The sequence below is a fragment of the Mustela lutreola genome, chromosome 9 (assembly GCF_030435805.1).
Source record: "Mustela lutreola isolate mMusLut2 chromosome 9, mMusLut2.pri, whole genome shotgun sequence".
Lineage (NCBI taxonomy): Eukaryota > Metazoa > Chordata > Mammalia > Carnivora > Mustelidae > Mustela > Mustela lutreola.
The window spans coordinates 128102976-128115017 of NC_081298.1; the positions used below are offsets into that span (position 1 = coordinate 128102976).

Consider the following 12042-nt stretch of genomic DNA (forward strand, 5'->3'; position numbering starts at 1 on the left):
AGTAGATGAACTTGTTTCATTTATCATTTTAATGGTGCTGTAGAATCTTGAGAACACAAGTTGAATTTAGTTTAATATATTTCCCTAAATTTGCTTTCTCTGTTGTAGATCTTTAGGTATTATGTATTCAGGTATGGGCGTTTAGTTTTTATTGGCTGAAAAACCAAATTTTCCTGCCACGGAGAAAGTCCCACATTTTTTTTCTATCTTAAAAATTGTGGTAAAATATACATAAAATTTAGCATTTTAACTTTTTTAAAAAAAAGTCTTACATCTTGGATGATATTCAGATATACCAACTTCTTTGTTGAAGTGGAATTCTTACATTGACCTTAATAATTAATAGTGTCACTAATGCTTAGTGTCTGAAGCATTTTCCATGTTAATGCATATGATAGGATGAATACCCAGGTATTTTTACATAGTTTTAGAATGAATTTTTATACTTTTACATCTTGGTTATTACAAAGGTCAGAGAAAAATTTTTAGAAGTATAATTAATGAAAAATGATTCACTGTACTTAAATAAGGATAAGAGAAAGTTCTGTTAATTTGGAGTTACATTTTTAGTGTAAATATTTTGCCTAATATTTCATACTGATTGTCAGAGTGTATGGTTTTGGAATAATTATCATGTCTTACATGTATTGCAGGTCACCATATCATCAGCCAACCTCTTACAGGCCAAGATTATTGCTGTCTGGAGAACGGGGCTCAGGTCAAACTTCTCACCTTGCTCCAGCACTTTTGCACACTCTAGAAAAGTTCTCTGTGCACAGACTAGATCTCCCAGCACTTTATTCAGTTAGTGCCAAAACACCTGAAGAATCATGTGCACAGGTAGGTTTGTACCAAATCAGAGTACTTCCAGCTTTCTTATTGTTGTGTCTCTGTAGTGTTTATAGATAAAGATTTTTCAAAGAACAGTAATGTGAATATTAACTTTCTGTTGGTTATTCATTAACATTCAAATATTAAGGCCAAGCATCCTTTTGATATATATCATGTTTAAATGTGAGCTCATAGATTTCGCCATGATATTTCATTCTTTTCTTAAATTTTAATACCCTCTTTCTTATATTGAGGTTCTGTTAAACACTGTAGAAAGTAAGTTTCTTTTGCCTTTTTCTTATCCTCTTTTCAACACTGTGGTTTCAGAGCCTTTCTAGACTTCTGTCTGTACTTGGAGCCTTACTGAAGGGGAAATGATAACCAATTTGAAATGTCAGGTTTTAAAATTAATGTAGAAAATGATAGCAATTTAAACATTATATATATTTGTGTTAGTAGTCAAGTGTGTTTGTATATTTCATTTTCAACTGCTTTATGTTTGCTGGTTTGTGAAGTACAAAGTTCTAGTGGGGCTGTTTGTATTTCTTGAAGTTTTACTATATAACTATGAATTTAAGTGTGTCATGTTGGAACTAGAGGCTAGGGGAATAAGTTTTTTGAGCCAAGGGACCATGTCTTCACTATTTCTATGTCTCTGACACAGTGCCTAGCTCATAGTAAGTGCTCATTAAATGTTTAATGTTTCTTACAAACAAATGAGAGGAATGTCACTTTCTACTTCGATATATAGCCTACTTTTGACATTAGGTCACTAGAGTAGTAACATTTAAGAGCATTGCACATAATTTTTTTGTTTTTTTTTTTTAAGATACATTTTATAAATACTTAATAGCTACATATATACTACTTAATTGAAAACCATTCTGTACCTTGTAGCAAGAAGTAGGTATTTTTTAAAAATAGTCAACAGTATTGGTTTCATTTCTTTTTCACTTATAGCTGCATGGGTATCAACATCTTAGCAGTACTTCACTACTTAGAAAACTCTTTTTTTTCCCCAAAACCCACGGCTTAAATTGAAACCTATATACTAGTAATTTGTTCCAAGTTTTATACATTTAACTCATCCTGGCTGTATATATTTGTTCATATTTTTCTTTTTTAGTGATACAAAACTATTGTAGTTTGTATGCAAGTAAGATAATTACTCAGTACCGTTAAAAATAAATCCAGGGGAGAGAGAATCTAAACAGACACTAAGTGTGGAAGAAGAAATTGAGTATCAAAAAAGCACCAAATCCAGATAGTTTCGTGGTTAAATTCTTTTAATCTTAAAGGATAAGATCATTTTAATGCTGAACTAAAATACAGAGAAAACCCTAAGACTAATCTCACTTAGGCAATGGTCATAAAGTAAATACTACAAATGGATTCTAGTAGCACATCAAAAGAGTAACATACCATTATTAAAGCATGCAAAATTGATTCATTTAGACATTGAGAGATATAAATATTGGAACAAACACATTGAAGTTATAAATATTTATCTGTGATACAGTTGTATATTTAGAAAACTTATAGGAGCTACTGAAAAAATTACTGGGGACATTAAGAGAATTCTGTAAGGTAGACATGTTCAGAGTTAATGTAAAATAGTTTTCAAGTTAGAAATGTAGTAGAAGAAATAGTCCCATTTAAAATAGTTACGAAGTTTACTTAGAAATTAAACAATTAATTCTCATGGTCTAAAAGAAGAAAACTAAAAATTCAATGAATAGGACAGTTGAGTAAATAAAAAATATACTTTGTTTTTTAATTACTGTATTCCAATTCAAAGGATGTACTCAGTTTAAATTGCAAATTGATCAAAATATCAGCTACTTTGCTTATTGTTTGTAGCTTTGGAGAAATTGCTTACTTCTTTGAGATTTAATTTTCTCATCTATGAAATGAAGTTAATAATGCTACATAAGGTGGTTGTAATTATTAAAATAAGCTCATCCAGTATGGATGGCGTATAGTATCCAGTACCTGTTAGCTGTCATTTTATTTATTACTACTCCTACAGCTTCTTTGCACAGCTGAGAACTGGTAAGACTCAAAATTGTAAAGTTGTGAGTTCTTTTTTAAATCAATGTATAAATTAAATGAGATCTCAAGTATAATATACTCACAGTTGAAGTTGTGTTTCTTCTAGAAAATAAATACGAGCAGTGCCTGGGTGGCTCAGTTGGTTAAGCATCTGACCCTTGATTTCGGCTCATGTCGTGATCTCAGGGTTGTGAGATTGAGCCCCACCCACATCAGGCTCTGTGCTTAGTGTGGAGTCTGCTTAAGACTCTGTCTCTCTCTGGCCCTCCCCACTGCTTGTGCACATGCTCTCTTTCTTAAAAAAAAAAAAAAAGAAAAAGAAAAAGAAAAAGAAAAGAAGGAGGAGCATAGCAAGGACAGTTGTAGAGGGAAAAAGAAAGAATGAAGGGAGCCCTACCAGGTTTTTAAAAATGTAATGGAACATGGTAATAATATGTACCTGTGCAGGGACCGACAAAGTATTAGAAGAGAGCGTGAACACTTAGGCCTGTGTAGAAATGAGAATTTAGTAGCTGATGATGATTATTGTATGACAGTGGTGAGGATATGATGATAATAGTGATGACATTTGATATTATGGAATAGATGAATTACTTAATAAGTGGTCTTGGAAAACTGTCTGACTCTATGAGGGGAAAAAGAAAAAGGAAGCAAAACTGGATTTCCTACCGTTTTTTGTGGCCTCCACATAAACTCTAGATTATCAGTGAACTGTAAAAAGAGAATACACAAGGTCAATATATTTATTATCTTGAATATGAGGAAGTAGTTTCTAAGCAATGAACACGAGCTAGAAAATATAAAGATATGAATAAATTTTACTTTATGTAATTTAAATTACACATGGCAGAAATAATTGTTTTATAAAATTAATAGGCACAACCTGGCAAAAAAGTATATTTGTAACACACATTTCAAGGGTAAGTTTCCTAAATATGCAAAAATACGTTAAAATCAGTAAGAAGGAATGACAGTTACAATCTAATATAAAAATTGGCAAAATAGCATGCCATTTATAGGAAGAAAAAAAATAGAAAAAGCAACCAGTAGAAGTTTGTAAAGATTCTTAGTCTCACTTATTGCTGAAGAAACGCAAATTAAAGCAATAGGAGGGGCACTGGGTGGCTCAGTGGGTTAAAGCCTCTGCCTTCGGCTCGGGTCATGATCCCGGAGTCCTGGGATTGAGCCCCACGTTGGGCACTCTGCTCAACAGGGAGCCTGCTTCCCTTCCTCTCTCTTTGCCTGCCTCTCTGCCTACCTGTGGTCTCTGTCTGTCAGATAAATAAATAAAATCTTTAAAAAACAACAACAACAGGACACTACTTTGAAACAACTGTCTGGTTTATAAAAATAAAAAGCTTGGGGGTTCCTAGGTGGCTCAGTCAGTTAAGCATCTGCCTGTGGCTCAAGTCATGATCTCAGGGTCCTGGGATTGAGCCCCACGTCAGGCTCTCTGCTCAGTGGGGAGCATGCTTCTCAACTTTCCGGAACTCTGTAACTCGCCCTGCTTGTATGCTCTCTCTCTCTCTTTCTCTCTGACATAAATAAATAAAATCTTGGGGCGCCTGGGTGTCTCAGTGGGTTAAAGCCTCTGCCTTCGGCTCGGGTCATGATCCCAGGGTCCTGGGATCGAGCCCCACGTCGGGCTCTCTGCTCGGCGGGGAATCTGCTTCCTCCTCTCCCTCTGCCTGCTTCTCTGCCTACTTGTGATCTCTGTCTGTCAAATAAATAAATAAAATATTTAATAAACAAACAAACAAATAAATAAATAAAATCTTTTTAAAAATTAAAAAAATGAAAAGATTGATGATGCCTGGTGATTTTGGAGTATAGTTTGGCACTGCTTTTTTTTTTTTTTAAAATTTTAATTACATACAACTTTTGGCCCAGGAATTTTACATTAAAGAATTTTTCCTAAAGATGTTTTAGTTGTAAATAGTCTCTGCTGGATGTATAGGGACATTTATCACATCATTGTATAGCATTGCCAAACTAAATAAGACCCAACAAACTAAATGTCCTTTAATGGGGATGGTCTATGACAAATTATGGTATATCCTTTTGTACTATGAAGCCATTAACAAGAAGGTGATAAATTTACTTAGGAGTATATGTGAAAGGGGATATTTATGAAAAAAGCAAGTTGTAAATGAGTTTATCAAAATAAGATCTTTGTGTAAAAAAAACCTTAAAAAATTTATATCCGTGCTTATATATAAGTAGAAATTTTGTCCAAGAATAACCTAAAATACATAGTAACTATTACTTTGGCTTGGGGGAAGGAATATGGAGAGTTGGGGAATGAATATAACTTTGTCATTTTAGTTTACACTCTGCTGTACAGTTTGGATTTTTTTTTTTTTTTGATATGTATGCTTGACAGTATCAAGCAAACTAAAGATAAAATAACTGGAAGAGGATCATTTTCAGAGTGAGAGGGTATTCTGTCTATAGTTGTTCTTTATGGGCTATATGTGTATGTACATGGTCATAAATCCATTACTGACATAGGTGAGGACATACTTAGGAAGCATTGTAGTAAACTATATATTGGTGTATCTGGGATCCTAGGATTTTTTTCTGCATTCTGCTGGGCATCATTGGGCTAAATTTGAATTCTGACTGTACTCTTAGGTCTCTTTCTCATTTCTTGTCTTTTACTACTTTTTATTGTGTTCTTGGAGAGGATGGAGAAGGGTGTCCTTTGGTAGTGGAAAAGAACAAAAACTTAACATTTATTGTTTTGGTTTATTACATTGCACTTAGTAGATATACGACATCTCATCTTTGCTTTTGCCTCCAAGGTCCTCAGTTAGAGGTAGAGCTTATTTGTGAATGACTACATCTGATTTTCCAGTCTGCCCAGTGACTGAGTAGAATTTTGTAGATATGGTAGCTAAAACTGAACATTGGCCAGACACTGGATAAACTGTCCTGGTTGATCCCTGATTATTTGTATCTTAAATACATATTTAAAGTTATTTTAAACTTGTAAAGATATTACTGTCTCTTCTAAAAAATCCAGAAGGAGACTATTACATTATAAATTTGAGGAATTTATTTTTCTTAGTTTGTGGAGCTGTTAGTGGGTATAAGAAGGTATAAAATTCCTGGGAAAGAGAGCATACTAGTCAGGGGCTAAAATGCTGGAAAGAATAGAAACCTCTTCCCTCTCTTCCTTTTTTCTATATTCCCTTTCTTCCCTTTTCCCTTACTTTCTTGAGAGCTAGTCTTTCTGTAGGCAGTATTATCTCTAAATAGATGTGGTTTAGTCTGTGGCAAATTCTTCTTCTGTGCTTTTGCTCTTTTCCCCAGCCTTTAAGATACTTAATCTAAATTAAATTGGATTATTTAATAATGTGACACAAACATGAAAGTTAATCTTAAAGGAAAGAAATCTTAAATCACCTTTAAAGGGCTGTATTTATACATGTGGTAAAATGGAACATGGGAAGAACCCAGTTTATATTTCTTCATACATGTTTAATTCTGTGTCTGTTTTTGTAAAACCTGTGCACACACACATATATATGAAAATCTTCCTTTTTTCCTTCATACCGCCTCACCTGATGATGAGTATTACAAATTGTGTGAAAACAGTAGAGGATTAGTGTCTACTATAGGGTTTTCTCATTGTTGATTAAGATTTAGTGAGTATTAATAGTTGTCTGGGAGTACTTATTAAAATTTCTGATTCCCTGGCTCTACTCCCAGGGTTTCTGATTCCTTAAATTTAGGGTGAGCCCTGGGAATCTGCACTTTAAACCTGCATCTGGGTGTTACTATTCTAGGGCTGAGTAGATCAATGTAGTACTTTGGCCAATCACTGGAACTAGGTATTTTTTACAGAAAACAATTGCCAGAGTTCATAAAGTGGTTCTCTCTGTGTGTGTGTGTGTCCGTATCTTTCTCTCTACCTACCTACCTACCTGAGTGTTGTATAGTCTTCCAAAGGCTTTGCAAGGAAAATAGAAAACCCTGGTATAGCCTGGAAGATTTATGATTGTTCCATTAAATTCACAAGTAATTATTGAGCCCTACAATAAGTTTGGAGATGTTAGTAGCTACACTAAAAGACTTACTGTATTAACACTCTTAAAAAACTCGTAGCTATGATTCTCCTTTTCTGACACCTTCAAATATATATATATTTTTTGCTTTTTGTATTATTTCTGCTGTTGATTAAGGAAAACCAGGATTGATGAGTGATTCATATTTTATCTTTTTCAGTAATTCAGAAGTATGGTTGAATTGATAAATTTATATATTATCTGTCAGAGAGTTTGGAGTTTGGATACTGTATGGTGTTTCAAATGGTCAATAAGGATTTTTTTTTTTTTTTTTTTTTTTTGGTGAAAATTTTAGTGTATTTCTTTTCCCAGGAAGAAATTGTATTTGGAAATGTTCAGGGGAAATCCTTTTTGGTTAAATAGCCTGAAGGAATTTAGATACTTAACCTATGTGTATCTTTGGATGCTGTTGTGTTTGTGCATAAGGGTTTCTGGATTTCTCCATAGCAGTCTGTGTATACTTTGGATACTCTTGTGTTTGTGCACATGGGTTTCTGTGTATTACTATAGCAACAATTTTCTTTTTCTTGAGTTGTAAACAAATTAAATTTTCGTAGTCCAGCGTTTATCACATCTACTGAAATTCTTGATGTTCTTAGGCAATGAAAATAACTAAAGGAAGTTATTTGTAATGCAGATATGTTATTTATTATAATATTTTGTGATAGCATGGTATAACGAATTAAATAAACTTAACAGTGCATTTTAATAGTGCTTTATAAAAAGCAAGAATATTTTAGCCCCCAAGATTTTTCTTTTACCTATGTTTTATAAATTATAGCAGAAGAGCAAGACAGATTCTAGAAATTTTGATGACAAAATGTTGTTTCCCTCTCTCTTATATAGCCCCTTTTAGGAATGTGAGGGCTGTACTAGCTTGGAGCTTTCTGCTTCATTCACATTTGTATTTAAAATTACTCTAGGGTGCCTGGGTGGCTCAGTGGGTTAAGCCGCTGCCTTCGGCTCAGGTCATGATCTCAGGGTCCTGGGATCGAGTCCCGCATCGGGCTCTCTGCTCAGCAGGGAGCCTGCTTCCCTCTCTCTCTCTCTCTCTGCCTGCCTCTCTGTCTACTTGTGATTTCTCTCTGTCAAATAAATAAATAAAATCTTTAAAAAAAATAAATAAAATTACTCTAGTTTCCCGTTTCTAAAGAAAGTGGCTTGTTACGGGCTATATAGTCTTAGTTTTCAAAATACAGTAAATTTTCATGCACTACACAATTTAATTTGCTGGCTAAAATACTGACTTTAAAGTTTAGCTTTTGAGGTGATAAGAACTCTTTCAAATATAGGTGCACTTTACGTAATTAGTGCCTCCTTATGTGGATACTTTTAACTTCAATGGCCTGATTTTTCTCTTTCATATCTTTAATATTCAGAGGAAGTAGTTTGTGATTTTTTTTTAAATAAAGAAGTTTTAAAAAAACTTACATAAGGGACCATGACGTCTGGGGCAAGAAAAGGCCAGAAGGAAATAGAATATATTGTTTAAAGAATCAAAATGAACAGTTCACATACATTGGTGTTTGTTCATTTTATTTGTGCAAGAGTGCTGGTCATGTCAGAGGTATTTTGGAACGGTTGGTTCAGTAATTTGGCCTACTGTCTTTTTTTCTCTATAACAGTTTTTCTGTTTTCTACTACACCTTGCACATCCACCAATCCAAGACACCCTATAGGTGAGTATTTTTCTAGTTATCAAATGGCATCACTTGTTCCCAAGACAGTTGCCGCTTCACTAAAACTAGGCTTTATTTTTCTACTCTGAATCTGGTTAATTAATTTCACAGAGTGTATCTTATTCCACAACTTTAAAAGTTACCAGCAAACTGCTGAAGAACGGTTTTTACATTATGGAAAAATCACGATAGAATTAAACTTTTTTTCTGAATTTTTAAATACTGTTTTTAGACTATTCTTTTCAAATTTTCATTACAAAAAGCTGGAGAATTAGAACAGGTTGGCTATATGTTTAAAGAAAATATGAAAGTTTAAATATTCTGAGGTTACATGGGGTAAGAAATTAAAAGTAACACTTGTTTTATTAGTGCTTTTGAAGTTTTCTAGAAATTAAGGATGTTTTTGCTGTAAAGGTTTAGGAGAGAAATTTTGAAAATAGCCCCTGGGTATTGATACTGCATGTAGTTGGATTAATTATAAAATCAGGTAATTATATATTCATGGACCAGAAAGCCTAAGCCTTTTTAATTTTCTGTATTTGTTTTAGGCTTTTTTCTTTCTGGCTTTTCCCCCTTTAGCTTTTAAAATGGAATTTTTAAAAGTTCTACTGATAAAGATACTTTCCTAAAGTCTTTGGAAATAAGTTCAATAGGATTTCGTGTTCACTATGTTAATTTGGGGAGAATTGGATGAAGAGAGGAAAGAAATAGGAAAAAAAAAACAACCCCAAAACTCCTCAACTCCTTTAGAGTTGGTGATGCTTTTGTTTCTAGTTCAGCCTTGCAAAGGAGTTTAAAACACCTGTAGTACTGCATTATTTAACTTCTGGCTCTGTAAAGTTTTTTTTATTACTTAACCTTCTGTTGCTTTGCCCTTATTTTTTAGTACTTATAGCAGCTAGATGTTCTCAACACATATTTCTGGAAAATCTAACCTACAAGTATTAGAATGAAAGGCTACATTTTATATTTTTTAAAGGCATGTTTTCTCATTTCTCCTTGGGCATGTGGTAACTTGCATGGCTGAATTAGGTGGTTAGTTTTGTGAGGTTTCTCAGTAAGCTGTATAGCTCATTAGTCTTTTTCATGTAATCACACTTTTTTCCCTGCTGACTCTCCCTAGTTTTACCGGCACAGAATGGGAATTGGAAAGACAAAAGGCATTGGTCACTGTCTTACACATACCATCCCTGATTTGGGTGGCATGTAACAATTTTTTTTTGTGGGGGGGATTAAATGCCTCACTTGCCTTTGTGCTCCTGTGTGGTTCCTTCCTTTTGCCAATATTTATGCTTGTTTTTCTCTTATGAATCTTCTACAAGAACTTTGGAAAACAATAATCCTTGGATTTTCAAGATCCAGGATAAGAGGGTGCGTGTTTGCAGAAAAGGTCAAAATTTGAGAGTCCTGGAGTTGTACTGTACAACTGTTCTGGATTGGTGGATATGCAAATGTTAAAGGAAGGGAAGGAGCAAATATTACTTTTGATGTGAGTGATCATAACATCTACATTTCCAATTTGGGGGAAATTTTTATTTCAGCATTTTCCATCTGGTTTATTAAATTGGCAGTACATTTTATTTTACACAGAATGTTTAAGCTTTATAAAATGTAGCATTTGAAAAATTCATGCAAGTGGCAGGCTTACTCATTAAAGAAAATCATTTTGATTTTTAGGAATGTTTCTTACAGTTCTGATCATTTGGAATATTAGATAAAAAAAACACTAGATAATTATTTCCCTATCTTGCACATTACACAGGTTAATTGAAGCGTGTTTAAAATAAGGCAAAGTAGTAGAGGATTTTAGAACTAGAATTCTGAAATTGGAGAAAGATATTTACATTTATTCTTTCACTTGAAAAAGTATTGAAGAGATGCCATATTAACCCACCAGAATTTGTTGATGGGCTGTTGAGCTGTTGTTGATACATACGTAAAGGGCAGTAGTTTTGCTTGGCAGCTTACTAATAGCCAACCTGGTCCTTATTGGCGTATGTTGGCAGAGTGAGACTGAATCTACGGTTAGGACTCTCTTTAACACCCGAGGAAACTTTAGTTTGTATTTTCTCACAATGGGAGTGTCTCAGAACTTTTTGCTAATTTATTTACTGCTCTTTAGCGATGTGAGGGTATTTTGTGACTACTTTATGGAGGATTGAATTAAGGTAATAGGAGGTAAACAAGTGGTTCAGCAGGTAGTTCATTAATTTTAAGCTCTAGGGTGGTACATTGTGGTAAAAATGTTTGTTTAATTCATATATTTAGTGATTTTAAGGAATGTGCACAAACTTGGAAACTATGTCTTCCTTCTCTTCTTTGTGCTTACTGATACATCATTCTGATACGGGTGACATAGAGGTGCATGTTTATCTCTTTATTTGCAGCATATTTTATACTGGTGTTTTGCTTTATTATCTTTACTTAATAAGTGGAGCAATTTAATACCTTTATACTATCAATAAATACTGAATAGGAATAACAAAATGGCAAAAAACCCACACCCTTCTTTTTTTAGGTGGGGCAAGGGTAGATAGAAGCTATTATGTGAGACTTGTATATCACATCTTGAAAGGCTTAAATATTTGAGCTAAGAATAATTGCAGTAACAGGCCTGACACATTTCATGTATTTGGGGGTTGCTGAGTAAACTTTAGAATAATATCAATTTGAATTTTTAATGCCAGTTCTTTCCTTAATTAGATTTTTCGTGAAGCTCGAAGAACAGTACCTAGTATTGTTTACATGCCTCACATTGGTGATTGGTGGGAAGCCGTCAGTGAAACTGTGAGAGCTACTTTTCTGACATTGCTACAAGATATACCATCATTTTCACCTATATTTTTATTGTCTACCTCTGAAACCATGTACAGTGAACTGCCTGAAGAGGTAAGAACTGATTAAATATTTACCTTATAGTTTCAAAATAGTTGATCTTGTAAATTGGACACATTTAATTTATTTAATAAATTTAACTTATTAACAAAATAAATATTGTTTAGATTCATGCTTTGGTTATACCACTTATTAGCTCTGTGATTTAAGAAAGTTAGTTAATGATTTAAGTTTCACTTTCTTTTTTGGGACTAATGATAGATTTGTCACTGTTACTGTGAAGATTGAAAAAATTTATGTTTAGACCAGAGCCCAACATATGTATGATATGTACTATAAAGGCCTAAGCTGTATAACAGTTAGTTCCATTACAATTAATCTTCTTGTTCTTACTGTCTGGTAGATTGTTTTCTGGGACTCGACCTTTTAGTTCTTTCCTTGGTAGCATTATTGTTAATTTGACTGTCAATTCTGCTGTGTGTAGTTTTCAAATCTGGTATTTAGTTTTTGAGTTCAAAAGCCAACTCATTTAATGTATTAGAAACAAAGGTAAAATCACAGAAAAAAAATAGTCA

At 33.6% G+C, this 12042-nt stretch overlaps 1 protein-coding gene across 2 annotated transcripts in view; it reads left to right on the forward strand.

The window, feature by feature from the left end:
* Positions 1-12042, forward strand: part of ATAD2B (ATPase family AAA domain containing 2B) — a 150457-nt gene that overhangs the window by 92361 nt on the left and 46054 nt on the right. For both annotated transcript variants that reach the window (XM_059132520.1, XM_059132521.1), the window contains exons 18-19: positions 654-840; positions 11336-11521. In XM_059132520.1, coding sequence (XP_058988503.1) covers positions 654-840; positions 11336-11521 — 373 coding nt within the window. The remainder of the gene's footprint in view (positions 1-653; positions 841-11335; positions 11522-12042) is intronic.